This window comes from Numida meleagris, chromosome 2, assembly GCF_002078875.1.
Source record: "Numida meleagris isolate 19003 breed g44 Domestic line chromosome 2, NumMel1.0, whole genome shotgun sequence".
NCBI lineage: Eukaryota > Metazoa > Chordata > Aves > Galliformes > Numididae > Numida > Numida meleagris.
In genome coordinates this window covers 74,761,354-74,778,380 of record NC_034410.1, presented here as the reverse complement: position 1 = coordinate 74,778,380, position 17,027 = coordinate 74,761,354, and the positions used below count along the sequence as shown (strand labels likewise).

General features: G+C 37.0%; 1 protein-coding gene and 1 long non-coding RNA gene across 9 annotated transcripts in view; one reads left to right on the top strand and one right to left on the bottom strand.

Moving 5' to 3' along the window:
* Window positions 1–17,027, bottom strand: part of DNAH5 (dynein axonemal heavy chain 5) — a 132,874-nt gene that overhangs the window by 111,401 nt on the left and 4,446 nt on the right. The window contains exons 1-2 of one of the 8 annotated variants that reach the window (XM_021386854.1): window positions 4,914–5,021; window positions 4,625–4,801 (exon numbers count right to left, since the gene is read on the bottom strand). The exons of 5 other annotated variants lie outside the window; for them this stretch is intronic. In XM_021386854.1, the coding sequence (XP_021242529.1) occupies window positions 4,625–4,702 (78 nt within the window). In that variant the 5' untranslated portion in view covers window positions 4,703–4,801; window positions 4,914–5,021. Of the gene's footprint in view, window positions 1–3,774; window positions 3,930–4,624; window positions 5,022–17,027 lie in introns of those variants that run through there. 2 more of the 8 variants (XM_021386853.1, XM_021386855.1) reach the window with 2 other exon arrangements.
* LOC110393699 lies at window positions 233–16,733 on the top strand. The gene is made up of 4 exons (XR_002435127.1): window positions 233–2,274; window positions 15,303–15,459; window positions 16,107–16,205; window positions 16,619–16,733. It is a non-coding gene; the product is annotated as an uncharacterized LOC110393699 (long non-coding RNA).

Sequence of the window (17,027 nt, the reverse complement as noted above, 5' to 3'; positions counted from 1 at the left end):
AATTTTTAGGCACTTAAATTTTTAGAAGGAGTCTGCTACGATTTTGCAGATGATTTCCTGTGTTCTATTATCATATTTAGCACAAATTTTCTACCATCAGCCTTTTATACAGTGTTAGTTATATGTTGAAAGTCTCTCCAGGGAAAAAAAAAAAAAAAAAGGTACTTTATAGGTACAGCTCCATTATCCTGCCAGTCATCTTCAACACGCTTCAAGCTATTAGTTTTTGCTTTTCAGTCTATTCACATAGCACCATCAAATCAACACGGGATTGTAACCCTTATTTGTTTCTTGTGGAAGATATCGTAAGTGTTTACCAACAAAGACAAATGCTGCTGGAGGAAGCTAAGATTTCATGCATTATCTCTTTAATATAATGAGAAGTAGAACAAGCAACAAGCCTCAAGGTACTCAAGTGTTTATAAATGTGCTTAACTACTGCTATTATACCATACTTCAAACAGTATGCCTACTCTCCTAATTAAACTGAATTCCCATATGTAAGACACCTCATTATATTGTAGACAAAATAGCCTTCTGGAGTAGTTACTGCTACTATTGTGCATGAGGATTACAAGATTTAATATAATTTCATTTTCAAAAGAAATTTAGAATTATGTTTCATTGGTATTAAATTCAATCTTTATTTCCTTGGTGATTGCAAAAAATCTAGTAACTATACGAAGTATGCATGAGTGATTTATCTATAAGCTTCTGCAGAGCTAATAGGACCTGCATAATACACTTTATACCATTATGTAAATTTCTTTGATACTTCCTGAAGGAATTTTCAGATGTTTGGTAAACTCATAATTGCTAGGATATCTGCATAAATGCTGAATGTACTGGAAATGTTTTCCAGGTTAAAGACAAATATACAAATAGCATTTCTCACACAGATATGACTGAAGAATGCATAGTAGATTAATTTGTATACATATTTTATGCTGTTTTAGCTGTGTTTTAAATGTAGGCCTTGCCTACATTTCAGAGAAGGGATGAAAATTTTCTGCTAATTAGATACAAAAAGCAACCATTTTTTGGCTGAATCTACTGACACAAGAGCTTTGCTATTTCAACAGCTTCAGCACAACTGGCAATGCATCTTTCACATGGAAAAATATAAGCACTAAGCCAATTAGATAATTTCTATTTAATTCACCAAAAGCCTTTTTTTATTTTGCTCAGACTACAGTCAGATTAATTTTTTGTACTCTGCTGTTTCCAGCACAGAGTTCTAGATACATTGCAGCAAAAGGAATTCTTCTTACACAGGTTGTCAGTTCCCTCATATACTTCACCCATACACATAACCTTTCATATGCTCACAGCCTCTGCTCCTCCTGCCAGCTGCTGTTTATATTGGCTGAAATCACAAGTATCTTCTCAAACTAGGCAATCATGTCTTGATGTTAATTTCAGTTCTTTTAATGCCTTCTAATCCAATCCTATAATTGCAGTCTCTCAAGTCCTATAGCATATCTTCTAACTAGGTCACATAGAATTAAGCAATATTTGATGTCTAAGCATTTGTTAATATATCATAAATCTCTTAAAGATCAATTAACTGTCCCTAGAGAACACAAGCAATTATTAACAAGATAGTAAAACTACAGTTCTCAAGAGACTAAGACATTCAGTTGCGTTCATCATGTGTCACTTCTGTAAGGCATTTGCATTGTTCTGGTGGATATCTCTCTAATTAAGGTTAGTTACACTCATTTTATCCCTGCTAGTCTCTACAATACAATTCAAGAACACGCACAGTCATGCTGGATAAAGATATGGAAGCTGTCATGCTTCCATATCTTGATGACCTGCTATTTCTAAAAACATTTTCTCTTCCTCTGCTAAAGTGTACTCTAACAAATAAGCAAGTTTACATAATTCAAATAAACATCCTCTAAGAGAACACTGAAAGAGCAAGGTTTGAAGCTTCTCACTGCTCACACACATAAGCTACTGTTTGTATATGTAAGTGAGGAATTGTTGGTATGCATAGTAACACTTAGAAGCAAACTCTGAAGAGTATCAGCTAGCTGTTCTGATCAAGGTCATACAGCAAAGCCTATTCGTAATGTTTAGTGGCCTAGGGGAACCCAGATTTCCATTCCCAAGAGAGTAATCCTTTCTCACTCAGATATCTTGAAGGATTGCCCATGTTTTTATATAGTACAGCTTAACCTCAGTTCTTCATTTACAGAACAGCAACACAGCCACTTTTCATTTGTTGGGTCTTGTCTCTCCTCCATCTCCTCCCCCTTACCTAAGAAGGTAAGAAAATCCATATTACACAGACTGTGTTCAGCAAACCTGTAGTTAAAAAAACTAACTGAAAAGTCCCTTGGATCATTAGTCTAGCTATAATTAGTAACTTGCTTTAAACTAGAGATTTTCAAGAAATGCGTAGATGTGGCACTGAGGGACATGGGTTAGTGGGCACAGTGGTGATGGGCTGATGGCTGGACTAGATGATCTTAGTGGTCTTTTCCAAGTTTGATGATTCAGTGATTCTACTTTACACAAGCTCTTAAATTTCTTATACCTAGGTACCAAAACTTCAGCACAGGAAACAGGTTTCAGAAGGCACCTGCTCCTCAAGCAGAATAAAGAGGAGATTCTTAAGTCCATTTTGACACTTGTCTAAACCCATAAACATATTACACCACCAATCTGAAGCAACAAATGAGGAACAAGTTAAATTTTTTTTAATTGTTTTCTAACTACCATGAGAATATATACACATATATATTTAAGCAGAAAATAACAAAAAAAACGGAAGTCAGATCTTTTGAAGCAACAGCCTAAGGAAAAAAATATTCTATGAATCTATGATATTAACTCGAGCCAAACACTCCTTACAGAGTGCAGTTACCAATGTGTGTGCAGACACACCAAATAGTTAGTAAGAATGTTATTTAGTATGCTAGCCACATCTGCACAAGTTAAAACTTGTTCCTGAACATGGTTTATAAAGCAAGTGATGTATTTGGTTGTCAAAATATTGTGCATTACTGAACTTAGACCAATTCTGACACAAATCTTATTCTGATAAGATTCTTCTGATCTTATGGGTGAAAAATATATGAATCTTAGCAGAAAGTTCAATAGGAAAAGAGTCAAAACATAAGAGAGTTCTATTATCAATTTACTATCTTATCTGAAATGTATTTAACCAACATTATAATCCTCTGTATCTCCTTTAACATGTTAAAATGGTTTATACTGCTCATGGATTTCATTGTACAAGAAGTGAACTGCAAACAATTTTCTTACAGTTTCTGAGTACTCTGAGTTTTCAGCAAGGATACAACTTCTCATTTTCTCTTCTCCAAAAAACATGCACCCTATAGAATCAAAGCAGTCACCTCATCTGGCTCTTAAATGGCAAATATCAGGTAGAGCTTCCAACATTTGTTAAAACATTATATTAACACAAGAAGAATTTGTCCAAATAACCAGCTTGTAAGATAAAGTATAGGGGTCTTAATGACTTCTATACTTTACTATTATTGTTTCTAAACACTATGCATGAGCATTCAAAATTCTATTCCCTTTTTACAAGGACAAGAAGAGTTAAGCTAAACATCAGATCTCCTTGGTTGCAGAGCTCACACTTGTTTTGTTGTCAGATGCAGCAAGAAACTGTTTATTGTACTATATTGTACTAAAACATTTGTGAATTTATACCACTACCAGACCACTGAAACAATCTGGACAAGATTTAGGTACCAGTACTAAATGTACAAAGGCTGTTCTGAAATTAATACCTACTATTTTATGATGTTGGTCCACAACGTCAGAGGCGGATATTGATGGTATGGTAGTAGATTGAACCTTCCCACTAATATTCCATTACATTTTGTTGCCATGTGACAGATGGCAGCAGAGGGTCAGCCCGACAGAATGGCATCTGACATGGAAGTGCAGATGGAGCAAAGTTGTGTCATTGAATTCCTCCATGCATAAAAATTGGCACCATTGACATTCATTGATGCTTGGTGAACATTTATGGAGACCAAACAGTGGACGTGAGCACAGTGAGGTGGTGGGTGGTGAGTTTCAGCAGTGGCAACACCAACAGTTCTGCTGGTGCAGATTTTTATGAGTAAGGCATGCAGGTTCCTGTTCATGGCTGATGAAAATGCATAGCTAATGATGGTGACTATGTTGAAAAATAGTATGTTTTGCAGCTGAGAATTTGCTCTATCAAATACTATTATTGTGCTCTTTGTATCTGGTGTAGTTTCCAAGGAAATAAATAGCAGGCATTACTTTTGGAGCAATCCACGTATAAATACCTCTGAGCACAAGCTTTCCCTTCAAAACAAGTTGTGCAACTAAGCCTTGGTTGATATCCTACCAAGTAATTTATTAGACTGGTTGATCCATTTACAAGACTATATAAACAAAAACAACCCCTACCTCTGACATATACCCATCCCAAATGCTATATTTTGCTTTCAAAAACAAAGTATAATTAGAGTGTTTTGTGAAATGAGTACCATTCAGTTATACTATTTTAAAACAGGCATTAAAACAGACCCTTCACCCCCAATTCAAGTATTTATTCAAGCTGCATGATTACTAGTCTGGACCTAACCCAGAGTTCTATTTTCCTTACCTTTATAACTCTGCCAATGCTCTGCTTCCAAAGTTGCTTTCTTCCAGCTCTAAACATTGTACTATTAGATATAAACATCTATTTTCAACATAAGCCTTAAACTACAATATAAGATTCTTCATTCATCATTTTGCACTCTCCCCCAAGCCTTTTGTTCATATTTGTTTGATTCCTGGTCTGTAGGAACACCGAAAAAGACGTAGAAAATACAGTAAAGACCTTAAAAGTTAACAATTACTAAGCTTAGCTCTGTATGGTTTTTTTTCTCCTTAATTCAGTTCTAACATACATTCAATTTACTTGAAGACTGAATTGAGAAACTAGAGAATTTACTGCCTACAGATCTGCAGTTGAAAATCACTGCTACCAACCACAGTGTTGTTAAGGTGATATTGTTTATATATAAACACTACTCAATACAATTCATCATGCTCAAGGGCAACATAACCATTTGCAAAAGTCAATATCTGATTTGTGTTTAGCCTTCTTAAGTAATCCTCATGTCAACAGACATCTTTGTTTCCTTGTCACAGGCGATTGTTTAAATATATAGCAACAGCAGTCAAGCAGCTTTCAAATAGTTATTACCTACAGACTACTAAACTACCAAGTTTTTATTCTTATTTTTTATACAAGCACATTCAGTCTCAGTTATTTTTCAGTTGTACAGTGGTTGCTTAATGAAACAATTTTTCTTCAGCAGTGAATGTTGGGTTTTTTCTTATCAAAATAGCTTTAATTTTTCTACTTCAGTGACAGAATCCAAATCTGATGTCTTGAAAATTCCAAGAAAAACAAGATAATCGTCCAATACTAGGAACAATAACAGCTATTTCAGGCTTAGAATGCTCCTAAATATTTTTGCCTCTACTTATATCAATACGAATCACATTCACAATCACTTGATAGCCTCCTTATTGATAACATCCTCATGAATAAAAGCCATTTTCCTTGCATTACCTGATTTTCCGTGCAATTTTCCTCATCTACTACAGTCAAATCAGATTTCATATACTGATACATACAAACATGTATTTGAAGGAGAAGGACCTAAAAGAATTGCATTTAATGTAAACATTCATTCTCTAAACTCTTTAGAGTCTCTCTGAAAATTAAAAGTATTATTAAATATTACACAATGAGTCAATTCCTGAATATATTTCAGAATACTGAGGAATTATTTTATTTTGTATGTGATGTATGTAATTTCTAATGTAAAAACTCAGCTCAACAATCTGAACTTGCAAGAAGAGAAGTTTTCTCAAGAAAAACATCACTCAAAGAAGAGTCTAAGAATAGCAGAATGATGCAAGGTCATAGCAACTAACTCATAGAACCACAAAAACATTAGGATATCTGTGAGCCATATAGTCCAGTCTCCTACTCAAAGTGAGTACAATTAGAGGGGGGCAGCAGAGAGATGTATAGAGTTGAGTTTTGAATACACCCAAGGATGGAGATTTTACAATCGCTCTAACAGTATTTGATTGTCCAACATAAAGACCACTCTCATATATCTAACTGGAATTTCCTGTATTCCAGCTTGTATCTTCTTGACTCCTATTACCTTGCACCTTCATTAAAAGTCCAGCTGTGTCTGTACTCTGCCTTTAATGGGCTGTAGACTGCAATACAATCTCACTTACTCCTTTCTTCCTAGTGCAGAACAAATCCAGTTCTCCAGTCTCTCCAAATCATGTACTCCAGTATCCTGGTCATGACACACTGCCAAACTTGTTCTGTCAACCTGTTTCACCCCAGCCTGTGGCACCTTTGCTGCAAGGGTGCATTATTGGTTCAGTGTGAGTCCTTCTCTGTAAATCTGATCCCCAGCAAGTTGGCCACTGACATGTACTGTCATACAAGATCCTAACTGTAAAACCTAGCATTTGCTTATATTGAATTTCTTGAGGTTTCTGTCAGCCCACTTCTCAAGCCTGTCCAGCAGCCGTGGTCTTCAGTACATCAGACTCTCCTCCTGGTTGGTATCATCAACAGACTCATAGTGTGCTCTGTCCCATCATTAAATTAACTTTTAAAGGTACTAAACAATATTAGCCTCAGTATCATCCCTGAGAGTCCACTAGTAACTGTCCATCAGCTTGGCTTGGTACCTCCTGGAGTGTGCATGCCAGCCAATTTTCAACCTAAATTATCAGAAAATTAGTGCTTATATCGCCAGTTTGACTCTAAGGATGCTATGAGATACCACAGCAAACACCTTGCTAGAGTCAAGGCAAAGAACAACTACTGCCTTCCTTTTGTCCATATAGCCAGCAATTTTGTCATAGAAAATAATCAGGTTGGTCGAACAGGATATGACACAAGGAAATCTTCTTTGGCTGTTGGCAGTCATAGTTTTGGTGCTCCATGTGCCATTATGTGCCTTCCAGAATATTAAGTTCTCATATTCGCTGATAAATTATGAAAGTTCATTTCACTGTGCCAAGATTTTTTTGATGGTATTATAATGCGGAGCTCCAGCAGCAAGCTTTCTTTCATTATGGGTAATTAGCTGCCATCTCGTGGTTGAAAGCCTACAGTGCGCATTACTTTTATGCTGTTTTTCAAAGACCATGAAACAGAGCCATGGTAATATTTGAAAACTGAAACACAGACTTGTCTTTCATGGAGATGATCACTTATAAATCATAGATTATTATCTACATGGAATAAAAGTGGAGGAACTTAAAGAAAAGTATATCATTCTCTGCTGTAGTATTTTAATATAACCGCAATAAAAGCAATCTAAGCTCAAGGTAGGCTTTCTTGATGTACTTAAGCTTCATTAAAAGTCAAACAAATGGAAGTTTCAATACCTTCAGTTGAGAAAAGCATTTTTAAACAGCTTTGTTGAGCAAAACCAAAGCTTCAACATATTCAGTCTATCACTGCTGAAAAATACAATTTCTCCTGAGTTAGAATATCCCTTCAACCTACTGGTTTGATGACCTAAAAGATATGACTAAGGTAAATAATGTCACCTTGCTACTGAACAGGCTTTTTACAGTGATTGATGGTGCTACTTCAAGAATTTAACTATCATGTAGGAAGTCCAAGTGTAATTCCCTTTTTTACTTTATACAAGACATTAGTTCTCCAGGCTCTGTTTGCCTACTTCCTGCACTGCTAAGAAAATAAAATTCAATCTAAAATGCAGCAAAAAATACTGAACATATAAATACACAGATATGTATCAATACTCAAAATAAATTAATTAACCTTCTGTTTACATGAATAGATAGGATGTTTGGGTCCTATCAAATAATTACTAATTCAAACAATATCAGATTGGCAACCATTAAAGTGGAGGTATTTCATAGAATAACAGCATTCTGAGGGACAGACAAATTTCAGTTTAAGTAACCATGCAAGTAATACATTTTCCATTTTGAGGAGCTACAGAATCTCTCATGCTCTTTGCCCTTTTCCACTATCAGTTACTTGGACATTGTGCCCATCATGTTCTTCAAGCGCCCCTAACACTGCTCAAATTTCTTGCTACTTCAGGTAGCACTGTCTAATGGGAAGGATAAATCCTCAATATGTAATTTAAGACTGAGAGAGAAACAAGGTCCAGATTCTTTGGAAGCTGGAGACACGGATGAAATTGAGTGGCTGTGAAAGAAACAAGTTTAGGAATCTCTGACCCTTGAAAAAGACCAGAGGGGAGTTTTTAAAACCAACCTGAGGAAAAGCTAGTAGCCATTGAAGAGTATGTGTTTTCAATCAATATACCACTTTGATAAAATGCCAGGAGCCCTGCATCCTCAAAGGAAGTGACAGAGCAGAGGCTGCCACCTGTCAAAGTGGATGCCATAGCAAGAAGCAGGAAGAGGTATTGTCCCTTTCAACAGGTGGAACGGCAGCTTCTACCTAAGCGTAAGAAGTTCTATAAAACAAAGCTAGATGAACTGGAATCCAATCTTTGAGTTGAGACATTCTATAAGAGCAATAGTAGTTTAATATAAAGAACATTTATTGGAACACTGAACCACATAAATCAAGGTGTTTACAATACAGGAAGGATGACAAAGCCTACCTCAGTGTAAAAGAGCTCACGTTCAAACAGAAAGTCAATTAGAGGCCAATGGAGTGAGTTTCAATAGTCATAAATAAATAGACATCATATAGGATGTTGCTAGTAGTGATCACTGGCACCCCTGTGGCAGGAAGCAATATCAGCAGGGAACTTCAGGGGTCTTCATGTACAATAGGAAAATATCATCACACTACTTGAAAAGGAGGAAACACTAAAAATAAAATGGTAAAGACAAGCGGTCAAAAGAATAAAATGCTTGTAGACAACATGCAAACACTGTGCAAGAAATGCAGAGCAACTGCACAGCTGCTACCAGAAACACCTGAAGAAGTAAGCCAGCACAGATAAATGACAGTAAAAGCAAAAACGACAACCTCCCACACTAAAGTGATACGTAATCTGCATCAGTATCAAAAGACTTATAAACTGCACATGTTCAGTCTTGCAAAGCTGAATGAGAAAATCTGACTAGGTAAAATAACAGGCATTATAATAAAGAAGAGAATTAGGTGCCAGGCAATTGATTTTATTTCCCAAGGAAATATGAACAAGGTTTCTGTAAAAGGGAGAAACATCTATAACAATCTGGCGAGTTTCATTGAAGGGGTTAATAAGCATTCATGTAAAGAAGATTGATCTAAATGACCTGGATTTGCAAAAAGCTGTCAGAAAGATCTACTGTCAAATGATTTTAAGAAAAGCATAAGGGAAACGATCCTTCAGGGAAGGAACTTGATTAAATGGTAGAAAGAAGACAGGAATAAAATGAAGGGCAAGTCCTTACACCAACAAGAGATCACCAGTGGATCTTTCCAGGCAACCCTGCTGTTCAAAGCACTTGGGTGGAAAAGGGAAAAACTGTAAGAATAACAAAGCCTTAGATGAAACTAAGTTATTCAAGGAACTACCACAAAGAATTATACAGCCTTTCATGACTGAACAACACTGTCTTAAAGTAGCTGATGAAAATGCAGTGCAGATAAACATCAACAGAACAACCTTGATCCTGATTTCACATATTAATTGATCATCTCTGGTCATTACTAAAATAAAGTCTATTTCTACCTTTGTAAACAACAGGCTAAGATAGACAAGTTAATTATCATCCTAGATAAGGGCTCCGTTACAGGTACATAAGAGCACATGAATGGAAAACGAGGCCTCAAACTGTCCAGTCAGGATTAAGGTTGTATTTTCCTCTTTGTTTTCTTTCCAGTTCTAGCTTTGTTCAGCTGTTCCAAAAAAGGAAGCGATGAATACTCACTGCTCACTAGATAGAAAAGAAAATAACCTTGAGTTCTGAGTGCAAGAGCTGGTTTGGGTTTGGACAGGTGTTTTTTTTTTTTTTTTTTGAAGGCCAGGTTGGATGGGGCCCTGGGCAGTCTGATCTGGTGGGTGGCAGCCCTGCACATGGCACGGGGTTGGAACTGGGTGAACTTCAAGGTCTATGATTGCGCAATTTTCTCCACTTTATTCTACAAGGTGAAGCTCCAGTTTGAAACAGTTTAGCTTTGATAAATTATCTCCAGCACATTTAAATACAGGAGAAAAAAAAGGCAAGTTTCTTACAGTAAGTCACCATTATTTTTACTCTTTTAGTCTATTCATTTTCCTTCTAAAGCCTAAGTAAGAAACTGGAGCAGCACCCCTTACATTTAAGATTCAGAAGCCTAGACTGACAGCAAGTAAAATTTTCAGTACTTCAAGTACCCCAAACCCAAGTGCTACTGTCACAACAATCATTCAGTGAGAGCCTAGTCCAAAACAGCTGAAACTGAAAGGCTGACTACATTCAAATATTTAAGAATACAATGCCATCACTGCATGAAATGATGCAGTGAAGTTATTATAGCTATTTGTTATCCTGAAAAAATGACAAGTCATGAAACAGAGGCATAAAAGGATAGTAGGCTTTCGAATGTCTAGTCTAGCATAGATTAATGCATATTCTTCTCATAGAAGGCTGGAGTCTGTGTGTTTAAGAATATCCTGTACAAGTCCTAGCACTGAGATAAATGTTAGGCCATCTTCAAGGTGAAATCTTGCTTGTCCAAGAAAATAAAACTTAAGGCATTCTAGTGGTTTCTAATGGTATTAGCACACACTTGTTTTACAGCAATAAGTACAGAATTTGGAACAGGACTATCAATGGTCACCTACGTCTCAAGGAAAGAACAATTTAAACTGCCTAGCAAATAGAAATATGACAGATTAAAGAGTTTGAGCAACCACAGTATTGCACAATAGATTTTGTTGCCAGTTCCACACCCTGTGCTTGAACAAGTCTGGCAGTCAGACTGATCTACTGCTTTCCAGTGACCTCTAGCTCCAGAAAATATCATTTTCAATGAAGACTAGAACAAAACAGATTTAGATAAAATTCGGAGACATGTTCACACTTCATCAATATAAACAGCTTCTGCAATAGAAGAGTTACACAATGTCCCATAAATAATAGACATGAAAAATAGAAATCGCAGAAAAGGATTCTACTGATAGCAAACGACAAACACTGGTCTTTTTCACCAAAATGACAATAGGGCTAGAAAAAGCCTCAAACTCATGCCCATGTAGCCAAGAAGGCCAGTGGCATCCTGGCTTGTATAAGAAATAGTGTTGTCAGCAGGAGCATGGAGGTGATAATCCCCCTGTACCCAGCTCCGGTGAGGCCGCACCTCGAGTACTGTGTTCAGTTTTGCGCACCTTGCTTCAAGAAAGACATTGAGGCCCTGGGGCGTGTCCAGAGAAGGGCGATGAAGCTGGTAAGGGGTCTGGAGCACAAGTAACACGGGAAGCAGCAGAGGGAACTGGAAATGTTTAGCCTGGAGAGTAGGAGGCTCAGGGGTGACCTTATAGCTCTCTACAAATGCCTGAAAGGAGGTTGTAGTGAGGAGAGGATCGGCTTCTTCTCTCAGGTAACTAGAGAAAGGATGAGAGGGAATGGCCTCAAGTTGCAGCAGGGTAAGTTCAGGTTGGATATTAGGAAAAAATTCTTCTCTGAAAGAGTGGTGAAGTGTTGGAGTAAGCTGCCCAGGGAGGTGGCTGAATCACTATCCCTGGAGGTGCTCAAGAAAAGTTTAGATATTGTACTAAGAGATGTGGTTTAGTGGAGAAATATTCGTGGTAGGTGGACAGTTGGACTAAATGGTCTTGGAGATCTTTTCCAACCTTAATGATTCTATGATTCCATGAAATCAAGATATGGCACTGTATTTTCATAATTCTCAGCACATGATCCATCTGTTTACAATTTTTTTTCATGAAAATAAGTAACGTTTCACACTACTCTCAGAATAACTACCAGCTTGCCAATCCCATGAAGAAAGTGCTGCCCTCCCTTAATACTTATTTACACCACTACAATGCTCATTCAGATGCTCAGCAGCACAACACATCTTACAGAACTGGACAAGAACTGTTCACTTTTTAAATAACTCTTGCCTTTTCTTGCAAATTTTCTTCATCTTCTAATCTGACTCCAGGATCACATTTACTATGTCATTACACAGCCACCAGGGTTAGGGCAAGGAAAGAGCAAGATGAAGCCCAACCATTCCAGTTGTAAGAAAGCATGAAAAAGGATCACTTTCAACACAAAACTTCAAGATGAAGTTTCACAGCCTGCCTAGCTTGTCCAGATTTCTTATGAGCAGCAGTTAAGCATGCATTCAACAGAAGACTAGAATTCAGCCCAAATTTTGCATGTTCTTCACATTTATATGGATAGATCAGTTATCACATATAGTTTGCTAATTGTTCAGCATTTCATGAGAAGTTGCTTATTTCTTTTTACTCTTCCCCGTACGGTTTCCTCAGGGAAAAAACAGCTCTGAGGTTCTTCTCTCATTCCCACATATCTGAAGTGGAATTGCAGGCCTCCAGCACAAAATGTATAGCCAAATCCAAGCTCTCTTTTAAGGAAGAGGATCCAAGTCCTTCACTTCTCGTTTTAGAAGAGAATGTAGAAGAGGATTACACTTCTTGAAAGTAACATCTATCAATTAACAATTCAATCCTGAAGACTTTTCAAGCTACCACTGAATATCTTTCCAATATAAATGCAATGGCACCTATTTTCTTTTTCTTACAACATGTATTAGTTTTTTTTCTCAATCACTACAGAAGTTCTTAGGAGTCTATGTAAAAAAAGGAGATTAAGCAAGACGTTAGTTGTAGTTGGAAAAATCTGCAGCAAACAAGGTCACTCCAGATGTCTCCTATTTATTTCCTTGGAAGCTACAACAGATATAAAGAGCACAATAACACCCTTGATCTAGCAAATTCTCAGCTACAAAACACTATTTTTCAGTATAGTCGCCACCATTAGCTATGCATTTTCACCAGTGATTAATGCCTGAATGCTGCTCCCGTAAAAATCAGCACCAGCAAAGGTGATCCACTGTTGCTGTCACCTCTGCTGCAATGCACCACCCACCATTTCACTGTGCTTACATCCACTGTTTGGTCTCCATTAATGTTCAGGAAGTGTTGATGAAACTCAGTGTACACCATTTTTTCTGCATGGAGGAATTCAATGAAATAACTTTGCTTTAAATGCATTTCTACATTAGACACCATTTTGTCAGACTGCCCCTCTGCTGCCATCTGTCACACAGCAACAAAATGTAATGGAATACTGGTGGGAAGGTTCAACCTGTACTGTCAGACCATCAGTATCTGCCTCTGACATCATGGGCCAACATAATAAAATAGGAGACATTACCTTCAGAGCAGCCCTCATACAAGTGTGGTATGTAGGCTCTTACTAATCACTGGTGAAAATGCATAGCTAATGGTGGTGACTATATTGAAAGATAACGTTTTGGGGCTAAGAATTTGCTCTATCAAATAGTGCTATTGCGCTCTATGTAACTGTTGTAGCTTCCATGGAAATAAATAGGAGGCATTACTTTCAGAGCAACCCCTGTATATACCTCAAAAATTTAAAGAGCACTTTATTTAGTGCGGTCATGAAGTTTAGGCTCTTTATTATCTCCAATTACATATGGAATCTTGTTATTGCTTAGAATTACTACCACTTCCTTTTTAATAAAATGACTAAACTACATGTGGTCATACTTCTCCACATATAGGTAGAGAAATATTAGTCAAGACATAAATTGACTTGAAGACCATCAAAATCCTGTGAGACCTAAATTATAATACGGCTTAACGTTTGACCTCCTTCTCAGTTGCCTATGCATTGTTTCAGAGTTCTATCAAACTGCAGTCCCCTGTTCAAGGGGAAGAAACCTGACTCTTAACAGTTCTAATACGCTGTACAGCAGATATTCCACCGAGAACTTCAAGGGTCCTCCCACTGGCATCAGTTCACACTGAGCAAATTAACAGTTCCTCCAAATCATTATGAATACATCAGAATAAAAATGTAGTCGACATTCCTGTTGACCTCCAAGAAAGAGGTTTCCTTGTTTGCTCTAAAAGGCCTGAAATTATGTCTAATTTTAGTACAAGCAGTTATGCTCACACTAATGGGTAACTAGCACTACCAGAACAGTAAATTCAAATAGCAACACTGAAAGTGAAAGCATGTCAGCCATCAAATATATGGTTTTATAACAAGTTTGATTTGTGTTCTGACTTACCTTTCCACAACTGTGATCAGCTAATCTGTTCAACCCATTCAGGACTCAAGGTCATTCACACATTAATTTACATGTCAGTGGGTCACCTTGTTACCTGCGTAGTAAACCTCTCCAGAGGAGGAAAAAAATAATACTGAAACAATTAAAGGAGAAAAAAAATACTGAAACAACGAAGCACCTGATTCTGACTTACTGTGTGGTATCTATGCAGCTACTAGAAGCTTCTACACCAAAATTCTGTAATGTGGCAGTACTATCTGAGACTATGACACTATTTCTTTGAAATGTTTCTAAGAAATTTGCCAGCAATCAAAACAGAGGTCATGAGTCCTGGAATGGACAATACTGGGAGCATGGGGGATGCAATTCCTGTCTTCATCATTCTGCAAGGCATTTCCCTTCCACAGAAAGGGAAGATGCATCTATTCATTTGTATTTCAAAGTCAACAGAAAAGCGCTTTCAATAAATTCATCTCTGATAATTAGCTAGCTGCAAAAAAAGCTACATATTCACATGAACATTCTATAGCATCTCACATGTTTTTATTTGCAACTTAAGTCCCCAGACTTTCGCCATTTTTTTTAGATACAGAGCTGTCACAAATACTTTACTGAAGCTTGCTTATCTCTCTTGATGGAGCAAGATGAAATCTGCCCACTTAGCTCAGAACAAATGGACTAGTAGGGATCCTGATACGTTATCTCTCATCAGATCATAGAATCATAGAATTGCTCAGGTTGGAAAAGACCTTCAAGATCATCAAGTCCAACCACAGCCTAACCATACTACCCTAACTCTAACAACCCACCGCTAAATCATGTCCCTGAGCACCACATCCAAATGATTTTTAATGACATGTTCTGCAGTACAGCCATCCATTCTTTCAGCATTTTTATATCAAAAATATGATTTCACTATTACAATAGCAACACCTCCAAAAGTCAAGGCAAATACTTCTGAGTCATGAGGAATTTAAGAAAAGATAATTTCCAATTTGTAATAAACATTCTTGTTGTTCTCTGTTCACAGCCATAGATACAACATTAATATGCACGATTATGACCGTTCAAAGAGTCTAAGCAAGAATGACAGTGTTGAAACTCAGACACTGAATTTGTGTGATGATCCACTGGTCTCAGTACAGTCAGCTTAATCTTTACTCAAGGTATCTTCATCTTTTCTCAAGGTATGCAGCTCCTTTTCAGTCCTTGAGGGCTCCTGCTTGAGGAAGGGATGAAAGTTAGGTTTACTTTAACTGCTGTGAAAACAGTTCCAGAATAAGAAAAACACTTGAACTCTGAATGAACCTATCTATACTCTATACAGCAGAAAGTACTAAACTAGTTAGTCCATGATGACAAAATTTATATTGAGAATTACTGTATTAGAATGATGGTTACCAACAACTATAACTGTCAGACTTCATAATTACACAAATTAACAAATTTGAATTGTAGCTTTCCAAAACAAATTCCTAATATATATGCTCATTATCTTCCAATTAGAATACTAAGCAAATCATCAGTCAAAGTTGTATTGTCAAAATTCCTTTAGCTTGAAGTTATTTTGCATAGTCCTTGAGTTATACTATCAACTTGCAAGTACTCAATTCCTTTAAAAGCTTTTCCTTCAGGTCGTTTGCTGTATGCCACGGTTCTCTAGATTTATGCAGATTAGAACTGTGCTCCATCTAGCTCTCTATTCCACACATATTTGTTCATCACATACTAGCTTCTTCATCCCTCTACCCAACAGTAACATGTTGCTACGCTACAGAGCAGCTAAAATATCTCTCTATTCCTAATCCAACTTAAGCATACTTTCTTTCTGCAGGAATCTCCTTGAGATGTCCTGTTCATCAACATTTCTCTATCAGAATTGACCATCTCACTCTATGATGTGCAGAGATGTCAGTACAGCACCAGAAACATAGTAAGTATATCCTTACCCTTCCTACAGCTAAAACTTCAGCTTCTTAATCAGCATAAGAGAAGCTGTAATGTTGTATTCCCAAAGATTGCTTTGCAGTTATGCCACGTGGGGTCAACAATTCAATACTAAGAGGTGCTGTTGGTGTATATTTTTTACAAAGCCACAAAACATTTCCTTTCCACCATCTGCAGAATTTCAGTATTTTAAATGAAGCATTTAGCTTCAAGAAAAAAAATACTATTTTTATTGTAAAGAATTGCTAATTATCTGTGTAGCATGTAGTGTTAAGCCAAGTAGCATTTCTGTTCTATCTGCTTCATGTTTGGAGATAACATTCTCTCCAATGGGTTTTACACAGGCCATATCAACTTGAAGAATTGTGTCTCACAGAAATGTTGCTTTTGCTTTTCCAGTTTCACAGGCATTAGAGAGAAAGCACATCATCTGTACAGCCGAGAGCTGAAGAACTGGTATGGCTGTGTTTTGGATCACGTCTCTGCTCCACAACTATTTAAGCATCTCACAGTCTAAAAGAATTAGCCACTCTTCGTAGCTCCAAGAATGGGTCTCCAAGACTTAACATTGGATCATTTGTTATCATTTCTCTTTCTATTATGTCTAAGGTGGCACCAAGTCTAACAAACAGAGATCATTCCTACTGACGCATTTCTAAAAGTTAAAACTTGTCTGATTTTTTGCTACTATGCAAATCATTTAAGATAATAAATAAATTGATTTTTAACGTTTGTGAGAAGCTTGTTATTAATAACAAAATGCCCATTTGAATAGTTTGTTTTCCATGGAATTATCAACAAAAGGGCT